This window comes from Glandiceps talaboti, chromosome 15 (assembly GCF_964340395.1).
Source record: "Glandiceps talaboti chromosome 15, keGlaTala1.1, whole genome shotgun sequence".
In the NCBI taxonomy this organism is placed as follows: Eukaryota; Metazoa; Hemichordata; class Enteropneusta; family Spengelidae; genus Glandiceps; species Glandiceps talaboti.
The window spans coordinates 6,112,660-6,135,611 of record NC_135563.1 but is presented as its reverse complement, the minus strand read 5'-3'; the positions used below and the strand labels follow the sequence as shown (position 1 = coordinate 6,135,611).

The window sequence follows — 22,952 nt, the reverse complement described above, 5'->3', positions numbered from 1 at the left end:
TTTCTGAAAAATAATACAAAGACATTGCCAAAAGAGTAAAAAATCAATAATTTAAAACATTTACTTAAATCGCACTATATTATACACATATTTTTCAGCTGTATAAGAAGTTAATTCCATCCCTGGTGACGAGTGTCAAGAAATCCTATCCAATTCATGGTTGATCAAGCTACACCGGCACATTCTTTTTTCCCCCTGTTAATCGATTTAGCCGGAGCAAATTGTCACAATCGCTAATCCCTTCTAATCTTCCATATACATGTCAAACTATAACACTTCTCCATCAGATCACATGTGCCCCTTATACATGTTCTTTGCATTTGTGAAAACATACACATCAATATTGCACAGTGATTTCAAGATTCCTAAATCAATATCGTGTTTATAGATTCGAGAAAGAAAATATGACATGCGACTCCAGCATACATAAGAATTGAAATATCTTTATCTATCACGGAGATATGCTTTGACCTTTAACCTTGCATTACCTGGAAGGTATATGACGTATGTGATATTTTCTATAATCTATTATTGAAAAGGTTCCATCTACTAACAATGTATTGAACATTTCTGAAAACCTTGGAAAAAGAGACACGCCGTGAGCGGAAAAAATTTAACAACATTTTATTCTGAACGCAGTTACCTTTTACGTGTGATTTGATACTATGATCATGCAAGGATAACTGAGAACAAGTCACGACAAGATAAAAAACATAACTGAGATTGGACCATGTTTGTCTTGAAAACACACAATGGAACAAAGCTGTAACCCCTAGCTATACACAACTAACTCCTATGATTGATACGGTAAGAGTTCAATTTATGTTTACAATGAAATGAAATCGGGCAGTTTTAAACCATATTAAAATCCATGACACATGAATGCTTTGAAGTTTCAAATCGATGCGTAGCAAACCAAATGTCAGGGAGTAAATATGTATTGCTGCTAATGTAAGCAGTTGTAGAATAGCATTGTTGATAAGTACATTGGAAAGGAATTTCTTCACATCTGTATAAAGTGTATGTGTTGGCGTTATGCTCAAAACATTCAGTCATTAAATATGCATAGACCTCAATCTATAATTGGGGAGCAATTGTCGGGCTTTTACCATGATCAAACGGCAAAACTTCATCAAATATGTATGACACATCGACAGTTTATTTAGTATACAAATTCATCTAATAGAAAAAGTTATATTCTAAAAAGTGTAAGCTTAGGCAATTCCAACCCCCTTATGAATACAGCATCGCCTGAAAATTCACTACTAGCTGGTATGAACGGGTGTGGTAATTTGTTCACCACTTTTCCATTTTACAAACTTAAAAGGTATTTTCAAATAATGTGACAATGTCATTTCAAAATTAAACACCTTTCGAGCTACGTTCTGTGCACTATTTCAAATTTAAAGATATTAATACAAGTTGTTTGTTTGTTTGTTTGTTTGTTTATTTGTTTGTTTGTTTGTTTGTTTGTTTGTTTGTTTGTTGAAGACTTAATATACAGAGAAAACTATTGCAAAACAAATGGAGTCATTGGTAGATAGATTGGCTGACTACCTTGCATTTAGATACATACAGATGAGCAAACAGACCGACTGACCGACCGATCGACGGACGGACGGAAGGACGGACGGACGGACGGACAGACAGACAGACAGACAGACAGACAGACAGACAGACAGACAGACAGACAGACAGACAGACAGACAGACAGACAGGCAGGCAGGCAGACAGACAGACAGACAGACAGATCTGCAACCCTCTCCTACAATAAACATGGAGCGGAAACATATAATGTTTTTTAGCTTCGTGTGTGCATTTGTAATACCACATAGAACGAAAGTTGTTAAAGTTTTTGAAGAGGCAGTTTTAAATGATCAAATTCAGCTTAACTCACCCTACCCTCGTAAGTTGAAGGCCCATAGTATTAAGAACAACATTCTAATTCTACATAGGTCGTCATAATCCACTTCTGATATAAATCATGTTCACGGTCACAAGGTCATGTAGAAATCAAGAAGATCAAGAATATTATGGAAAACAGTATATTTTACAAAGCACTATGAAAGGTATTTTCATTAAACATGCTTGCAGAATACTCCTCGGTCACGAAACATTGAATTCTCTCCGACTCCTTTATCACGAAATATGAAAATAAAACCCCCTTTATCTATTGATGGACTCGATTCTTATGTCCATGATCTAAGACGCCTTTGAACGGCTACACCATATAGTGTTAATCACAGCTGATATATGCAAATTAAAGTACGCTGTCTTCATTTGAAAAACAAACATTGCAAATTTTCAAATAAAGGAAATTTATCTTTGTAAATTGTAAAGAGAATTTTCTGTACTTAAATGTCAAGAAAACGAAGGAAATGGGTAATTGACATTATAATCTCTAGAGTAGTACCCAATCTTGTTATTAATAGTTTAAAAGTAGAACTGGCGACCGAATTTGATGTTTAGGAATAATCTCAGCTTAAGATACGAACACAGATTGAATTCCCAGAACTTGTCAAAGTAGATCTTACTGCTTGCAGAAATGTGGCCCCCAGAATGTAGATGTCACCGAAGTCTTATTGAATCAGTTTTAATATTCATCCCACTTTCTGTGCTAGTTTGGTGCTCTTAGGATCTAGGACTAGCTACTGATTATCAAAGTTTGTAAATGTAAAATATGTAGAGCAAAGTTGTGGGCGTAACGAAGGCTACCGAGTGTGAAGTGTATATAGCTCTCGCACAGGAAAGAAAGCTATCTGAGCATAGATGATAAATGTCACATGTCTCAACGCAGAACTCCTGCAATGTCGGCGACGACATCTCATGCCCCGCAATCAAGTCAAGTTTTGTACTCAATCGACACTCTAGACTGAATTAGCTAAGTTACTTTAGTTTGCTTTCGAGTTTCGTGTACATCTCGTCATTTAATTTTATGGCCTGCAGTCTCCGCTGTTGATGTGCTCTTCATCATCAGATTTTAATGACACCTTTAAACCACCGTTGCACGTGTTGCTATTGTAAGACTGATGGTAGGTGGATTATTTAATTTCAGAACATTAGCTGCATTTGCAAACACCGGGGAGGGGGGGGGGGCGAGTTAAGGATCGGGATATTTTTCGGCACTTGAATTTTTTCGATACCCCTCCCTAGTTACAAAAATTTTTAAGTACCCCCCAACTGACCTCTGAATGAAAGTGTTACATACTGTGAATTTTATTACATGTATTTAAAAATTCAAGATAATATTGTAGCACAGACTTTACCTCCACACAGAAACAACTTAGGATTGTTCTTGTAGGGTTTTGTGTATTGATATTGAGAATAAACTTCAAGTGGTTATATAGTAAAACTTGTCGTCAAAGGAACATTAGGAGTTTGGAGCTACTGATCCATGCAATATACATTTATGTTTAGGATCTATGCAATGAGTGCACATTGTATATGATGGTGCTTTGACCACCAACATACAACACGCATACTATAGTTATATATTGTACATTCACAACTATATGGTCCGTTCCTTGATAATTCTAAGGAGGTGTGACTTTTGATTAAAATATATCTGTTCTTGTTTTCAATGTTGTTAACTTTCGTCGTGATCTTATATGCAAATAGATGTAAATCTCATTGTGTTCTTCTGAATCAAGCTCTTCTTTCACTATGTCTAAATCACAAGTACTGTATGTACTGTCACTGTCTTCACTGCTATCATCGTCAAGTACACTGTCTTTACTTTGGCAGTAATGGCACATAATTGCTTCAATTTTATCTGCCTTCCTCATTCCAGGTACAATACGCATGTCAATGAGTAAATTTTAAGAATTCATTTTATTTTCAAGTACCCCTCCTAATCACAGTTTTTTCAGCTACACCCTTGACATATATGCTGAAATATTTTATGTACCCCTCAAATCCCCCCCCCCCCGTGATGTTTGTGAACGCAGCCTTAGACGCATTTGTAATAGTTTACCTCTTCTGTGTGTGATTTATGTGGTTTTTTGATGCACGGAAACCACGTCACAATAATTTGTCTTACGAGAGATAATGTTTTCTTGTATCTTGTGTCTTGTAATTTTCAATGCACAATTCTTGTCAATCCATCGTTGTCAACCAGCTAATGTCACAAGAGAAACAGGGAATGTCACAACATTGGCTGCATGGCTTTATTTGGGCTCTAAGTTCTCTGAAAGAGTGAGAACTCAGCTCTTACCCCCTGGGTTTTTTCCTCAACCTGCGTCGTTTGGAAAAATATGTTACCTCGTAGTTCCTATGGTCACTAATTGGTAGGCAAGCTTACATTTCCTGAGGTCAGTATGTTGTATTAGTTTGCAGGTATCATTACCTTGAGCTTGCAATCTGTTGTGGTTGTTGTACTTGTTAGTTAGAACAAAATACTCTTATAATTGTATCGATAATTCAAATACTAATGTTACAATCTGAATACCAATTGTGGACAATGCACAAGTTCACTCCCAGGCTCAATTACGTACGTGAGAAAATTGACTGAAGTAAAGCAGATAAACACACTTCCTGTATTTGTCACACTCACTTATAGCATTCATGTCAAACTTAAAAGTATACTTTTTCAGTTGCTTTAAGTATAAGCCTAGTATTTTTAATGTTGTCAATTTGTAAACAATGTTTCCTGCTAACGAACGGCTAGCAGACTGATAAGAGTGACTGATGACCATGTGATCTAGGCAATGTTTTATGGCATCTGTGTTTACACTCTTGTCTATTTACTTGCTTTGCACTGCTGTTCACAGATTGATAACATTGAGACAACACATACTGGGCATGCAGATGATTAAAACAGTATACTTTTACACTTGATATGGATGCTATAAACGATTGTGGCAAACCATGCAAACGTTTTACTTGAGTGTTACAAGTTGTAATAATATTAGTATTAATCTTAATCTCTCCCAAAACAGTCACACAACATTTTGTCTGGAATTTAGACCCCTTTTTAGATAAAACATTAGTACAACTAGATAGTGCTAGACGCAAGATTTCATTAATAGATGCCTTATCTATGAAGTAATCTTCAAACCCCAAAGAGATACTCTATGACGTGAGCTCATTGCTATATCAGGAATCGTCCCAGTACTAAATTACCCAGTAACTGGGGTGGTCAGCTCTGTTTCTGTATATCCATGTCGTCAATTTTAGTCACGTATGTCCTACAGCTAACTTCTACTGGGAAAGGTGATCTCATATAATCACAGACTTACTTGTCTGTGATATAATTGACGAGGTATCTTTGACGGAATCTACACTTGCACCGGATGTGCTGTGAGAGATATGATATGAATCGTTTGTAGTACCTTCCAATCCCCTTATTACAAATTTAAGGGCAATGATGCGTTGTGAATGGTCAAGGTTTAATAAAAAAAAGAATGTTAAACGAAATAAAATGTGTTGGTTTCGTTCACTTTCACTACTCAGCACCAAAGACAAGAAAAGGATATCATTTTCTGTATTACTTTGGAGCGGGCATTGGGAGGGAACTTCCGTTAAACGTATTGTCGCTGCTGCTATTGTTACACAAATACAACAACAATAGAAACATTCGGAAGTTGCCCAGCAAGGCCAACACGTCACTTCCGCCTAAGTTCTTATCGATGCCAACTCTGTACTGATAAGTGAAAGTAAATGAAAGCAACGCATTTTAGCTAGTTTATAAATAATTCCTTTAGGAAAAAAATGTTGTTTATCCCAATAACTGTCATTACAATTATTTCTACTGTGTAAATAGGCAAGTAGGTCAACTTCCTGGACTTATTCAAATCTTTTGCTGGGTTTGCCAATCGTTGTGATAAAGAATAGTTAACACAGTGAGACGTGATATGTCAATACGATTCACATCCTAAATTGCAATTGAGAAACGCCCATTTATCAATAAGATAATTTTTTTCATAATTACAGGAAACCTTTGAGCTTTCTTATTCTCGAGAATCCTGGAAGATGAAGACGAGCACGAAGAAGAGATGAATGTTACAGGAGATGAGTGAGATGATTCCACTTGCGAAAACAAGAATATGAGGATGTGTGACCGAGATATTAGATTACATCACCCATGTCGCTTCCTCCTTACGAAAAATCTCAATATTACTTAACAAGTACTGAGTAAAGAAACGTCCATGTTTAAAAACAGCAGGTATTATCTAGTTTTATAAATTGTAAAAGGACAAAAAGGGCTTTCAAGTTAGGTCTTTTTTTGCGACGCACCAGTAGGTGGCATCCTCCCAAATAGTGTCTCTTCAATGACATTACACATATTTTTTCTGAACGTATGGTTGGTAAGAACTGAAACGTGACTTACGATTAGAAAGCGTATACAAAACACGCTACAGGGATCCCACAAGGAGGATAGTTAAGAACTTTTAATGACTTCTCTGATGTGTACCGCTAAACGTAGCCAACAGTTGATTTCACAGACACACTATAATTATGATATTCGTCAGTAAATGTAACATTTACTAGATAGACTCTCATTTTTCAATTATATACTTCCCAGGAACACAACAAATGAAATCTTAGACACAGTATTAGCGGTAATTACCGAGAGGATACGATTTTCTAATCAAATTTTCCCGCTGGAGTGCCCACAAGCTAGTGTGAATTTTAGTTCATTACACCGATTATTCTGTGTAGGAGAAGTGCACACACATCAAAAATCTGATCTCACTCCCTGTCGCCTGACAGGGAACAGCTTCTTCTTCCCCGTGAATTTCGTTCTATATTAAAGCTAGTAAAGATACTAAAAGTGTTTCAAAATAATACTAGGTTGGGTTATCAAGAAAATGTGAGTATTGTGTAATTAACTCCCTGAGGAACCGTTCTAGCAGCGATTTTATCCCTCCATCACGACTAGCCACTGTCGTGGTTTAACCCCAACTACAAACATTTCAATCCAATATTGAAAATACCACTCACGGAAATCTTTATGAGGGTTTGCAATTTTCATTTACATTTAACGTAAACGAAACGTCCTTGGCTTACTTAACGGAACAAGTTTAACATCAACACTATATCCACCTAAGCTATTTTTTTTACGAATCATGCTTACATCGGAGTGGTATATAGTTTCTGTCGGACAAAGCTTAGACCGACCTAGTTTTCAATTTGCCTCCAATAAACAATGAAACATAATTCACCGTACGTGTGCATATATACCCCCCTAAAGCAATAACAGTTGAAATCCTCGTATTATCCATGTAATTTAACTCTCTATTGAGACAGTAAAGGTTTACATTTTTATCTCTGATCGCACTATTTCTTTTTCTAAATGCAGCTCAGAACTCCATCGATTCTTGCCTTTGGCTTTAATTTATATCCGGTCTTTCTTATATTACACTGTACACTGTGCTCGATCGTTATTCCTAATATTTTCACTCTTGGATCACGATTCGTTGAATCTTTCTCTGTATATATGCAATTGACCCTCACTGGGATGAATGGCAGTTCAACAAACGAGGCCATGTGCTGTAATAATCTGTCTCCGCACCCTACAGTGGATTAATTTGTCAGATTTTGCTTTGTATCATTACTTTCAAAGGTATAACAATGTTCTTCATGCATAGTACCGTGGCCACCGGCCTAACGTACAGTAATCAATATATGCAAGAACTGTGTTTGTAGAGGTTTGTTGTGTCAAACAGCAATAGCACATACAAATCCACATAATAATTGTAAAACATTAGGCTATCATACTGTGACGTAAACGGAAAGCGAAAAATACAAACTTTGCTAAATTATTTTGAGTATGAACATGATTTGTTCTCATCTAAGAATAAGATTTAAATTGCCATCTACAAATGACTATCGCAAAGTGTGCTTTGTTAAATGAATTACAAGCATAAGTCCATATAGTAAACTATTCCTGGTACCCTATACCACGTCATGTGACCTTTGTATAACATGACCTAATACAAAGTATCATGACATACTGTCCGTACTGTCCAGCACCCTATACCACGTCGTCATGTGACTTTGTATAACATGACATAATACAATGACATACTGTTCATACTGTTTAGCAACCTATACTACGTCATGTCATGTGACCTTTGTATAACATGACACAATACAATGTATCATGATATACTGTCCATACTGTCCAGCAACCTATACCACGTCGTGCCATGTGAAACATTGTATATCCTAACACAATGTATCATGACATATTGACACATTATGATCATGTTAAACTTTTCATGTACTTAATATAACCGACAAATGTGCCAACTATCTCACCTAAATATGAACACTATTCATATACATACACGTTTCATCAGATGAAATATCAAACTCTGTTCTATTCAGATTTCAAATGAAAGGAGTTTGCATGTTTGCCATCCCACTTTTTCGGACACTGTCAATCACAATAATTAACAATACGGTTTTTTGAATATAAATAAAATCACACACACACACACACACACACACACACACATATATATATATATATATGAGAAACCGGAGATACACTATACACAAGAATGCAGAATCACCTATCACAAATCAGAAAAAACAATAAATCAATTCACTTCAATGGACTTTCTCACTCAATCAAACACTTCAAGATCATAGCAATTGAAAAACTCTACACATCAGATAAAACCTATCGCCAACTACGTGAATCAATGTGGATAAAAAAAACCTAGATACACTCACCAATGTTATTAACAGAAAGCAGTAACATAGCAACCAGAAGTCATCAGTACAGCTAGCAGAATGCAATATTCATACCATTCCAGGAAAAGAACACTATTTTGCACGACAATAACTGTATGGCTTACGATATTATTTATAGAAAGATATACAGAGTGTATAAATATATAAATTCTTCATTTCGTGTTGTCGCCGTCATGGTGATGGTTAGCGATTTGAATAATAGTTATACATCTGAAACTGCCACCAAAAATTGCATCTTGCATATTTTACAACCGTTCTTTTTAACGACATTGTGCTAATATATGGCATACTCTTTAGGTATATACACAAAGCCTACACCATTTTGAAGTGGACGAGTATCATTCGTCTACGGCGTGTTTGTTCTTCTTCCTTTATAAGAAAACGGTTCCATGTACCAATATTCAAATTAATGACTAGGGTGCTAGTATCAGTCATCAGTTTAGACAATAATTACATAGAGATTACTTCAAAAGAAAAAAAGATGTGAATATTATAAACTGCTTTATTTATCGTCTTCGCTCGCTTACTTAAAAGGGCTCAGCCAGGGTCAGTGTTCTTTATAAGGAACTGCGTCGCACATAATGTATTGAATTGCTTCTATAAAATTTGTGAGACCAAATCAAGATCAAATTTTCTCGAGTGCTACCTTTGCGATTCATGTAATTACTCACAGTTGAGAAGAGGTTACTGCACATGCTATGAGGACTACATTCTAGGTTCCTAACCAATATCATTAAGCGATAATAACTACAGAGAAATCTTAGATACGCTATGCGATATAGGAAGCGGGTTTTCAGTGATTAAACTCGACTCCTTTTAATCAAAATGATAAAACATTGACAACTCTTATATTGCTTGCATCGTTAATGATATGCCTTCATTCACTGCAATATTGAGTGTTTTAGATAATCTAAATCTAGTCAATTCTACAAATTTACAATTTGAATGTTTGATTCTCAAATGAATGCTAAGTAATAACACACGCATTCAGGCGATATTTCAATCCCATGCCTTTTTCTTCAGTCCAAATTTTGGTCACGTGTGTTGGCCCCTGGGCAAGCACTAAATCGTGACATTGAAGACTCAATGTAATCACACATAATGTCTGTTAGCGTACGTTCTGCGCATCGCTTATTATTTTATAAAGACACGGGTAACTACACGCATTTGAAGTTTTTCGGAGATGCATGAACGAGCATTGTGCCCCAAAGCAGCATGGGAAAGGAAATGTCACGATCAGCAGATCATAACATATCAATTAAATATCAACATTAAAGTTCCTATACAAAGAATATTAATACTTTTCCTGTAAATAGTCAATCAATAACACACATTTCCTTGTCAGTACAATAATAGCCATTCATCACACGTCATATATAGTGAAACTTTTACTAGTATATTTGTTGCAGAGAAATGTTCATATCAATCTAAGCTATTTAAAGGGGTATGTGTTGTTCACATTATGGGAGTGTTGACTGTTTGTTTGTTTGTTGAAAACTACACAGTCAATTGTTAAACTCTACCATCTGGTTCCCTCTGGATTATATTTTTATATATTACAACAAAGACAATGACCTTTGATATTCACTTATATTATTTGTATCTTCATTAAATTAGAAAAAAAATGTTATAAAAACCAATTATATCGATATTGAGTTATATTTATGAATTTTCGTGGACTTTTCTGTGTCGAGTGTGAAATTTTGGCACCAAAAGCACGGAAAGATCGTTATTGTACATTATATATTTCGTCGTCTGAAGTACAAATGTACTTTCATGGAACGGTATTACAAAATAATATTCTTTTTCAAGTAACCTATTTATTTTGTGTAAAGTACTTTCCCAGACGCATATGCAGCTGATAATTTCGAAGAAAAGCTCCATTTCTCCTAACCCACAAGAGATGTTTGTGAAATAGGTAAACTGTGAGTTGTATTCTAGTTCAAGGTTGATCATGTTTTAGGTCCACTGATCAAAGCAACTAAACGTACCAACCAATGTGTATCTCTCCTCGCAAATGTTATTAGTTAGATCGACTAGAGTCTCTCGTCGATGACAGGTTCTCGGTTTACATGGCGCCCTTAGGCCAAATTGAAAGAAAGAGTGTGTTTCCGATACCCTGACCGACCCTAATTTTAAGCCGTCGACATTAAACATATTTTACATGCAAAAAAGGTAAAATTATGACAATTTACTTCTATTACCCTGTAGATTTTCTTGCCAAAGTATCTTTGGTTACTTTTTTGAAAATCACATTCCAGAGAGAAATGATGTCTTTTCAGCCTATAACAGCACAGTCTGCATATTGTGTTTTTCTACTTCTGAATCACATAATTGTCTTCCTTTACACCTCATCATCAACTGTTATGGAACTTGAGTATTGTGACCAGCGAGTATCTGTCTTTGGGTCGAAGTAATTAAAAATGTAAAATAAAATAAAATAAAATCCCGATCTATCTACCCTATTTTTTGAAGTCATGCGATCGGAAACAAACAGGTTTTTATGTTTGCCAAATCAATATAACGAAATATCTGATGTCATTGTGGACTACCATCTGGTGTTCCCCCTCTTGACATTTACATGGTTCACAGATCATCTTTGCATTTTTAATGTCATCTATATTTTCACTTGATTTTATCAATCCCTGGTTTTATTCTTATACATCGGATGCGCTTCTGGCTTTAATAATTCATTTCATATTCAGTCGATTTGTTCCATACTTCATAACTCTAGGGCTTTCTCAGCAATGACGCAGAACCTCTTTTTTGAACGAAGCAACGTGATAGCTAGAGGGTTTTTAGGTGTATGTGGAAATTCGTTGGATACGCTATCGGTTTTTTTCAAGCGCAACATGATATATGTTCGAGATACTTGATGCGCTATCGATCGCATGTACGATATACGCCATTGTCGAAAATCAATAAATAATCATCAATTGTGTATTTTTCAATTGCTTTGCGGCAATCACATCAAAATACTGAAACACGTGATGGTGGGGGCAGATTCAGTTTCTACAGTCCTTAAATCATTCGCGCGCGCGCGTGTGTGTATGTGTGAGCGTGCCTGTGTGTGCGCGCATATAAGGTACTCACAGTATTCTACTTACTGATGTACACTTAACCATCGCTTGCAATTGACTGAACTCAAACCGGGTATACATATTAACGATCCGATGACGTAATTTATTATACGTATCAAAATGTACAGGAACTCCTTGCTATGCAATCAACAGTTCTAACAATGTCAGAACACAAACTGTAACGTCATAGAAGGCATGTGTTGACATTAACATTCTACTAGTGTCTACTTTATAAATGAAGTTGGATTTTTTGTTAGTATTTGCATTTCAGTAAAAACATTGTAAACTCAGCTTATGCCACTTTAATCATCAAATTGATGTGAATATTTCCTAAAAGGTGTACGTGTCCTTATTTTTGTCACATGACTTATGTATCTGAGTCAAGTATCTCTAGCTCTCGCTCCGAATCTATGTCCTTGTTCCTGAGCAGTACAAGTCTAAACTAAGAATTTTACTCTTCTGCTGCATCTTCAATGGTATGTTATCACAACTTGATGATTGTAGAGATGGTGAAATGACGGTTGTGAACGAATAGGTTCTGTCTCTTCTGTCTGTCTGAATGTATGTATGTCTCTCTCTCTCCTACAGAATCTACTAAAATGTCGACTACTTTGCGATTTAGGGACCAGTCAGTTTCTTCAGCCTGGAGGAGGGGGGGGGGGACTGTGGAAGACAGGCAGAAGAAAGGAAGCATTCTATTGGAGATAAATGTATGTTTGTTGAGTTCAAAGTCTTTTTATCTAAACTTTTGTTTGGTGTACATAATTATATACAAATTACAATGTACCTTGTACTTATGCAGCACTTTTGATTTTAAGTTATTTACACACACACACACACTTTGCCATGCCTATAGCACTACTGAACCTTATCAGTTCAGTTGAGCTAAAAAATAATGCTCGTTACAGCTAGAGCAGGTTTAAGAAATAAACAATAATGTAAAATAAATTTTGTTTACGAATACAGAATTTAATATCTATTACATAATTTTATATCAATATCATAGGTGATATGCATGTATATATCACATTTCTGAAATGGTTTCATAATTATGCAACAGAGTGTTGTATGGTATATAATACAAGTTACAAATAAAATAAGTTCTGCATTTCTACAAAACTTCAGATTCTGACTGGCTGCTTTATTTAGAAACAGAGTCTACTTCGGTAAAAGGTATATAAATTTTGTGCAATACTGAAATTTTTAAAAAGTTTCATCTCCATTCATTGTTTTAACTGTCTACAAAATACCTGCATGGGAACATAAACATTTGATATCTTACCTTCACTTTATTTTGTTCATTATTTTTCAATCTACTTTTTTATCCCTCATAAGGGGTGGTCATGTTATGGTTCTGTCTGTCTGTCTGTGTCTGTTTGTGTCATCATTATCTCAAAAATGACTGATTCAATTCAAAAGAAATTCTGTACACACATTTCTGGGGGCAGTGGCTAACACTGGATTAAATTTGTATCATTTGTCAGCAGTGACTGTTATTTTCATTAGTTATCTTGTCACTCACAACTTTGAAACCCCACCCCCCCCCCCCCCCCCCCCCCCCTCAACATAACACATTCTGCACACTTGATATGTTGTGAGATCACACTTAAGAAAATCACCCAGCACAATTAAAGAGAACAATAATTTGTATTCTGGCATTTAAAAATGTTTATTGTATAATTACTATAAGAAACTGTGTGATTCAATTGATAAATTTGATAGAAAATCCTCAATTAGTCAACTGCAGTGTTACTCTGCATCCACCATTCCAGTTTTAGACTCCACATATTCCAGTGCTTTCTGTTTGACAGCAGCTACAGTGCCGTCATCTCCATGTTTCTTTTCATAGTCCAGATATCTCTTAAAGAAGAATTTGATTTTCTTTGGACTCAGGTTGAGATGTATGACTCTCTCAAATAATTGTCTGAAAAAGATGAAACCACAAGACATTTGCTATAAATCTGTACTTGTACATATTTCAGTGAAGCCATGACATTACTATCATCAGCCACTGAGCTCCACCCCTTGAGGGCTCCCTTCTTTGTTTTTTGTATGTAATAACTGGCTTATTAGAACTGCTAGGATTAGTCCGAGTTATGCACTTTACAGAGTACTCTATAGTCATTAGTTGTATTTCATGGCTGATACTGATAGCATGTTACAAAAATTGCATACCACCCATTGCAAGTTAGTGTTCACTGGTTCTGTTCGATACAACTAGACAAAAACCATAAGAAAGTACACATGCTGCACTTTAAGATAGCAAATCGGATGTCTTGCTCATTTTTTTCTACATGAAATAAACCATTTAAACATATTGCAACTAGATGCAGAAACACTGGCACCAATGTTTTGATGTCTGCATTTCATGTCTGCTGCATGGTGGTTCATTACATTTAGACAAAATGTTGCAAGTATTAATTCAATATTGCTATCTTGAAGTATAGCAGGTACAGTAACTGTTTCTTATTAGTTTCTGCACAGCTGTATCAAACAGAGAGAGTGAACACTAACTTGCTGTATCAGACCCTTTTGTCTTTTGGCTCAGATTTCTTGAGAGTCTGTATGTCCAATAACATTTGACCAATTGTACCTCTTAGCCTGTCTCAAGCTGTGCTAAAACTACCAAATAGCAACAAGTTTCTCTACTGAACACAGTGTAATCTTTCACTCCCTGAAGTTTAATTGGTGGAGTTTTACATAGCGTCTTCAGGATATCAACACAGTGGGCTATCTAATGTGGTATAATAAACAAACTTGTAAAGTTGTATTGTGTTCTAGTTGCTAATTTAACATCAAATGTTGAACTTGTCTGTTTACTGGCTAAGTGAAGTGAGTGAGTGTATGTGTGTCATATTATCTGTGGGGTGACTACCCAGCCTTGGTCTTATCAACAATTTGTTTACAGTTAAACACCAGGGAATGAAAGATTACACTGTTATCAATAGAGAAACTTGCTGCTAGTAGGTAGTTTTAGCACAGCTTGAGACAGACTAAGAGGTGCAGTTGGTCGAACACTGTTGTACGTTCCAAGCTATCAACCTTTCTTACCTAATGACTTCCTTGTTGTCTTGTTTAATCATCATATCGATATAAATGGACCATATATCAGTTCTCTTGGGGTAATTACTAAGCGTATTCTCAAACATAGTTCTTCCTCTCTCAGCTTCGCCATACTTGAACTCAAACTGGGCAAACTTGACAATGACATCAATATCTGAATGAAATGAAAATTAACATGACAAACATCAACATTACATTTCTATAATTATTAATTTGTATATCTCCACAGCATAATGGAGATGTTTATCTAATCAATACAACCAATTAAGATATTCAAATAATTTCATTATTTCTTAAAATTTATGCATAAATCTTCAAGGGGAATAAAGTGAGATTCATGTCACCATGACGACATTTATAACATTTTATAAAACATAGGCAAATACGCTACTTGTTCAAATAAACCACCTGTCACCATTCAAATTCAAATGTATTTGGATTTGCATTCAACCAAGTTTGTTTTCCGGTTCAATGATATTTTACTTTCTAACCTAAATACTTACGATCTTTGTCATCCAGACTTTTAAAACTTCTCTGCATGAGTTTTCTACTGGCCTCTTGTTTTCCATTTATCATAAGAAACATTCCATAGCTAGTCCATGCGTCTTTATGAAGACTAAATCTCTTCACCATGGTATTGTACAGTTTTTCTGCTTGCTGCAAAAAATGATACCAAATTTTGGATTTGAGGGGTAAAAAATAATCTCTGCATTGGTTTTGATAATATGGGTCAAGAATTTCTGGACTTTTTTAGGTATGAGTCTAGATATCTGGAAACACTCTCACAAATATCAAAGAATTAAAAGTAACACAATGCAATGTTTTAATGTAGTGGGAAGGCTAACAAAATGTAGAGGAACTTCAACTAACATGGCTCTTAAAACAATAATGGTTTGAGAGGTATGTAGGGTTGTCGGTGACCGAGTGGTTAAACCACTTGCCTCTTACCAAGGCGATTGGCGTTCGAACCCATTCAGGGTTTGATTAGATTTACCACACTGTAAGTAAGAAGAGTGTCATTCAGTTTGACTCTACCGAACAACGCAGGTTTTCCCTTGGGTACACTGGTTTTCTCCTGCATTAACACTGAACCCATGAGGGATGACCCTCACTAGACTTCTTGGGAGACAAATGTTTATATACTTTAAGAACTATCAAGTATAAATAAAAGATCATTCAATTTATTTTAGGTACAACCCACAACACACACGCAAAGCAATTCTATTGTGTGCTACAATGTTTGTAGCATTCAAATCAAGTGTAAAAATATACTGTTTGAACTGCTTTAATTCTAAGTTTACAACATGGCTGTTCTAAAAGAGTGATTTTTCAGAATAACAAGCTGTCAGCGGGGTCAATGGCAGTGGGATCTGTGAAAGGCTGTATGTCGATGCATATCATGAAACTACCAGTGTACCTACCTGTGTCTTTTCTGTCTTGTTGTAGATATTAACCAATGCCTTGAACACTTTGAGAGCATCACACATCTGTAGAGCTCTCTCAAACACCTTGGCTAATGTTTCATCTAAACCATACATGTTCTCTAGATTCAGATAGGCTATCCATACATTTAGCTTTTCTTGCTCATTCCTACAATTCAGTTAGAATGAAAAAAAATGAAAAATGGTTTTATCTTTATCAGAGAGACATTCAGTGAAATTTCAGTTTTTCTTTCAAAATGTCTTGTTGATCTGTTATCTGTAGACTTTGACTGGAAAAAAGCCACTGGAATAAAATTCAAATGTTGTATCATTAAGAAAAGAATGAAATATGGACACTGAAGATTCAGACACATTTATGTTTAAGCATGTGCAGGTCGCAAAATCATTTTTCGTTTGTGAGTATGAATGAACCTTTTTTTTTGACATATCATGTTCACAACATGACAGGGTATGTTATCTTTCGCATATCTTATATTATGAATATGTACATTGTATTTAAATTTGACACCTACCTGAATGATATGGTCTTGAGTGCCCTTTCAGCTACAACACGTGCTTTCTCGACTTCACCAGTATGTAAATGAAATGCCATGTACTGTATCCAGACGAGGGAACTGTCTGGAGAACTCAACACTAATCTATCGAAGTCATCGCTGGTCTCTGGAGTTCGGTTTGGATCCATCATTGCCAATTCAGTCTAACAAACGAGATTTATTGATATCAGAGATAACGGTTAACAAATCATTTGATGGGAGAATAAACACCCAAAGAAATGGAAAAGAAAAGATAACTATGAACTCTTGTTTTTGTCTTGTCTATCTGTCTGTCTGTCTGTCTGTCTGTCTGTCTGTCTGTCTGTCTGTCTACACCCTCACACAAATATCGCAGATAAAGTTTAAAAGGGTCAAATACCCTTTAACAGTTGAATGTTTGTTTCTGAGTGGCTAAAGTCAAGATTTGAACCACGACTGTGCCTCAGTCAACCCAGCTGTATAACTGGGGACCTGGTAGGATGTAGGTTGCAATGTGAAGGCTTTAATCCTATGTGCTTAAATGGCTGCAATAAAATTGTATGCTCCCCGGGGAGTTGAGGATGACTAAAGGGCTGTTGTGCCATTCTGATCTGAGCCAGGGGTAATAACTGTAAAGCGCATTGAGCACGGAGTGGGAAAGCACTATATAAAAAACCATCATCATTAACCATCATTATTACATTGCTTTGAAATCATAAAACAAGATGATCATGATGTGAGAGATAGTAATTGAGTTAACTACTCGTATAAATCACCTTGTAAAGTAACTGCTCTTTTTCTTTCTCTTCTTGCAACTTTTCTTTCCTTGTTTTCTTCTTAGGTGGCTGGAAAAAAATACCAAATATTTTGAAGCCTCAGACTTTCTTCATTGTGAATGAAAGCTACAAAAATCCTTAAATGCATTCATCACATCAGTAGAACATAGTAATTAGTTCTTTTATCACACAACCAAGACTTCTAAATACTTACAAATAACGTTTTATCTGTTTAGGTCACCAGGCATTGTCAAACTGTTCATTTACTGGCTTTACCTCTAGGCTACAAACTGTTACAAAACTAAAACTAGTACATGTACATACAATGTAATAATACCTGATTGACAAATTTCAGCCAAAAAGAGGATCTCAGTTATACATTACATGATTTTGAAAAGCATATAATTTCTAATGAAGTTCAGCTATCAATACCAATCACAAAACCCTTCCTCTTAAAAGTATGGAAGTCAAATAAAATTTAGAATTTTCATATTTCCTTTTTAATGGATGCACTTTTAAAGCATTCATTTTTTGAATCAAAACCTTTTTGAATTTTTGAAATCAGATGAACGGTTCTTGCTTTACGGTACTTTCAATACTGAGTTTATTGCTCTCGTATCTGGAAAAATAATACATACAGAACAATGGGGGAAATCTGGGACAAATAATACATGATTTTCACGATACTTTATTGGTAAATATGATGTAATTTTATAACAAAAGCATATTTAAGGCTGAAATTTTCCACATTGATAGTTTTTTTCGATGAGCATAAGTAGACGGGAAAATCGAGATATGTGGGTGACTGCAATGGCGGCCATAAGACAGAATTCCATTTTTATGGGTACATGCTAAATTTTTAAACTATCCCAACTTATCTACCCACAATAATATGATGATTACCTCTTTTATGACATCTGCATCTTCATTGTCAACATCACTGTCATCTGCTGACGGTACAACTGTGGAAGTGTTTTCAGTAGTAGTTACTTTTTCGTCCCAACTAAATCCGGGTATTTCTAGCCTGGGTACCTTAGACTGCTGGCTGGGTTTACTGGTTACAATAATCTGACATGAGAGAGAAGAGCATATTCATTTAACTGCAAACATATTTATTTTGGTACCAAAATATTTTAGCTGAAAAGACGTTTTTCACACTTTAGCTCTAATTTATCGTGGTGCATAAAACATTTTGACTGCATTGTACATCACCTTTGTGAGTTCATATATGAGTGAGCACACAACAGAACCTTATTGGGTTGTTCCAAAAAAACCTGAACAGAAATCTGTAGAAATATGACAAGTGTGTCTTTGTATTCATCCATATAGAAAATCTCTGGGAGCAAGCCCTTGCACACCGTTTTTTGAAAACCCTCCAAAAATACTCCCTGCTCCATTAGTAATGAGTCTATCTTTATTCAGATAACAATGGGGATATTCCATTATTGAGAGATTGAAGGGTACACATCCATTCCTTACACCTACTCAGCATTAAACTACATTTGACTGGTAACTCCCTGCTCTGTTAGTAATGAGTCTACTTTGTATGAAGACAACAATAGGAACATTCCATTTCAGTAAGATTGAAGGGTACGAACCTCCACATCAGAATCAGAATCTGGTATATCTCTAAGCACAGCATCGATACCACTATCAGATCCATCTTCCTCTGGTCTCTCTCTTCTCTTCTTGGCTTTCTGTCTGTCTCTGAAGTGTTTTAGTTTTTCTTTGTCTCCGCTAGTCCTTAAACTACCTCTGTATTTCTTTTCTAGTTGGTCCTCTAATCCAGTGTGCTCTGGAAGCAGTGACAACTCTATTTTGCTGCTCTCCTTGTCAACACTGTATTGGGTAGACAAAAGTATCTTCAAATGTTTGTAAAATTACCCAAAAGTTTATGACCCAAAAGTGTTTTTTTACCTTCAAATAACACATTCATGAAAATTTATGTTCTGCTATTGTACATGTACATTTGCTGACTCCCCTGAAACAACGCTGTGTCCATGGCAAGGACTTCCACTGAACAATGGATGAGGAATAAGTTTCAATTTGGTGTTTTGTGGTAATCATGCATAATGATATTAAATTTGTTCTCTCTATGTGTGATGTAAAATCTTGAAATACAATGCAACTCTCCAGAACCAAAAGTAACAAAAATGCCTTGAAGTTTATTTCACTTAAAATTTCTAGTCAATGCACTACTGCTATGACTTGATCACGAGTTTGTCAATTGACCAAATTAGTGCAACTCTAGTCTGTAAGTATGTCATGTTGGGGCGCCCTCACACATTCTTTAGATTAACACCTTAGAGGGCAGTGCAGCACAACGTATCTAACACAACTAAAGTTCTCCTTAGGACTTCCTCACCTGTTGCTCCTCATCCAAGGATGATTTTTTTTAAAGAAAGACTTAAATTTGCTCACAAAACATCACAATCTAACTGACGCCAAAAATAACCACGTTGAAAGTACAAAACTCAAAATGTTCCTGAAATGTACCTTCTCAAAGTCTCTCTCAAACACAAAATATATCAAACAAGTTGTCCGTGAAATGCATTGTCATTTTAAAATTCACAAACCTCATAACTTTGGCCGTGACTGCTTGGTTGACTTGGAATGCTTCTGATGGATTGTTTACATAAAATGATGACATCTTTCTCAATTCTACTCGTCCTTGTAAACTCCGTGATAATCTGTAGATACAAAATAAATATCAAAACATCAAGATTTTCTGTCACAAAGTATTGAATAATACGACAATGAGGCTTATCAGGATGTACAGATTTCACTGAAACGCTGATCAGTTTCCAAGACATACACAGACAGACACGTACGTACGTACGTACGTACAGACACACATACATACCGGTACATACATACATACATACATACATACATACATACATACATGCATACATGCATACATACATACATATACATGCATGCATACATGCATACATACATACATACATACATACATACATACATACATAGACAGACAGACATACACTTACACACACACACACACACACACACACACACACTATCCAAGAATCATTATTACTTTTAAAGTTAAAGACTGCAACTCACCTGACAAACAATCCTACATATGTATTATTCTTTACATAGCCTTTTACTAAATCTCCTTTTTGTACATCATCTATACTTTGAATATCGTTGTAAATGTTCTTTCCATTGTCTTGATTGTTTTTGAGTCTAGACTGCCTTGTTGACAACAATATGTGGTTTTTGTCTTGGCAATCTAAAACATAACATCTATGGAAACAAAATTAAGAACATTATATTTACTGTGTAGGTAAGGTTTCTGGACACACGAGTCTCCTTAGATGCGTTCTTCTTCTTCTAATACAATGACAATCAGCCCTTGCTTAAACTGTCTGCTGTGACTATTATTTCAGGACCTGTTTAATAACATGTCACTTCCAATATCAGCTGCCTTAGCAGGCTGGATGGCTGAGGTGGCAAGCGTTGTGTGGTGAGCATGTTTGCCAGGTCAACAACCCAGCCTGCTAAAGAAACTATGGACACAAGAATAACTGAAATTTCGTTATGGATGGATTTGCTATATATTGAGTATTCAAGATTTGTATTTTGGATAATACCAGTTATTTTGGATAATTCCAGTGAATTTAGCAGTTTTCCTCTTAGCAGTCACGAAACCAAATACAGTAAACAGTAACCTAACAGTCAGCAGATAAACTGTATGATTCTGCAACAAAAAGTATTCACAATTTGTTTTTACTTGACAAGCAATTTTGAAAACTTTTCTTTAAGATAAATGCAAATTTTCTGTGATATAAATAAATAAAAGTTACTTTTTATATTATAGTACTTTCCAACATTGTGCTCAAAGCAATTTACAATTATTAACCCTGGCACACTGCCGTCATCCATAGCGACACAGCAGCCCTTTATACGTCCTCCATTGCAGCCTACGTAAGCACATAGGATTATATCATTAACATAGCAACCTCTCGGTCTCCAATTATATACAGCTGGTTTCATGGTTCAAATCTAGTTTAATTGATAAGAAATATTTTAAAAATCTCCAAGAATAAATGTTGATGATTTCCCTCTTACCTAAGGAACCGTTTTTTCTTGTATTCATCTAATGGATTATTGACAAAGTTGTCAGAGAGATCAGTTAGAAATACTTCACCATCATGACCATCATGTAACTGTACAATCAATCTATCATGGAGAATTTTCTTGACCTGGCCATTGACAACACTGCCTTCTTCTATATCTAAGGATACATTACCTGTATTACAAAGAGGAAAGAAAATAAACAAAAATGAGGTTCTGATGCTGTTTCACTATCATTAATAATCTTATCAAAACTTATTCTATGAATGCTTATAAACTTGGTAGCATTTCAGTGTAAGACTAACAGACAGGATCCATGAATAACCCCTTAACTTGTCATAACTTGGTAGCATTTCAGTGTAAGACTAACAGACAGGATCCATGAATAACCCCTTAACTTGTCTTAATTTGGTAGTATTTCAGTGTAAGACTAACAGACAGGATCCATGAATAACCCCTTAACTTGTCATAACTTGGTAGCATTTCAGTGTAAGACTAACAGACAGGATCCATGAATAACCCCTTAACTTGTCATAACTTGGTAGCATTTCAGTGTAAGACTAACAGACAGGATCCATGAATAACCCCTTAACTTGTCATAACTTGGTAGCATTTCAGTGTAAGACTAACAGACAGGATCCATAAATAACCCCTTAACTTGTCATAATTTGGTAGCATTTCAGTGTAAGACTAACAGACAGGATCCATGAATAACCCCTTAACTTGTCATAACTTGGTAGCATTTCAGTGTAAGACTAACAGACAGGATTCATGAATAACCCTTTAACTTGTCATAATTTGGTAGCATTTCAGTGTAAGACTAACAGACAGGATCCATAAATAACCTCTTAACTTGTCATAACTTGGTAGCATTTCAGTGTAAGACTAACAGACAGGATCCATAAATAACCCCTTAACTTGTCATAATTTGGTAGCATTTCAGTGTAAGACTAACAGACAGGATCCATAAAAATAACCCCTTAACTTGTCATAACTTGGTAGTATTTCAGTGTTTGACGGACAATGGGACTCTACAAATGGCCTCCTTAACTTTTCTGAACACGGAAGCATACAAATGAACAGACACACACAGACAAATGAACTCTGCAAATAATCCCCCAAAAATATACCAATTGCCCTTCCAGCGCAGCATGTTTGTCTAAAAGAGTGATAGTGACAAATGATTGAAGACTAAAATGCTGTCTCCTAGGTTCCATAGCGACCGTTTTAAGACAACATTGACTTTTCAATTTTATTCATTGATTGTAGGAG

At 35.6% G+C, this 22,952-nt stretch overlaps 1 protein-coding gene across 1 annotated transcript in view; it reads right to left on the bottom strand.

Annotated features, from left to right (window-relative positions):
- Positions 1-13,442: 13,442 nt before the first annotated feature.
- The window catches only part of LOC144446877 (protein RRP5 homolog), a 41,080-nt gene continuing 31,570 nt past the window's right edge, over positions 13,443-22,952 (bottom strand). Inside the window, exons 27-37 of the mRNA XM_078136722.1 lie at positions 21,675-21,855; positions 20,664-20,849; positions 20,153-20,266; positions 19,175-19,415; positions 18,480-18,644; positions 17,577-17,645; positions 16,801-16,985; positions 16,268-16,436; positions 15,350-15,503; positions 14,835-15,000; positions 13,443-13,707 (exon numbers count right to left, since the gene is read on the bottom strand). Of these exons, the coding sequence (XP_077992848.1) occupies positions 13,533-13,707; positions 14,835-15,000; positions 15,350-15,503; positions 16,268-16,436; positions 16,801-16,985; positions 17,577-17,645; positions 18,480-18,644; positions 19,175-19,415; positions 20,153-20,266; positions 20,664-20,849; positions 21,675-21,855 (1,805 nt within the window). The 3' untranslated portion in view covers positions 13,443-13,532. The remainder of the gene's footprint in view (positions 13,708-14,834; positions 15,001-15,349; positions 15,504-16,267; positions 16,437-16,800; positions 16,986-17,576; positions 17,646-18,479; positions 18,645-19,174; positions 19,416-20,152; positions 20,267-20,663; positions 20,850-21,674; positions 21,856-22,952) is intronic.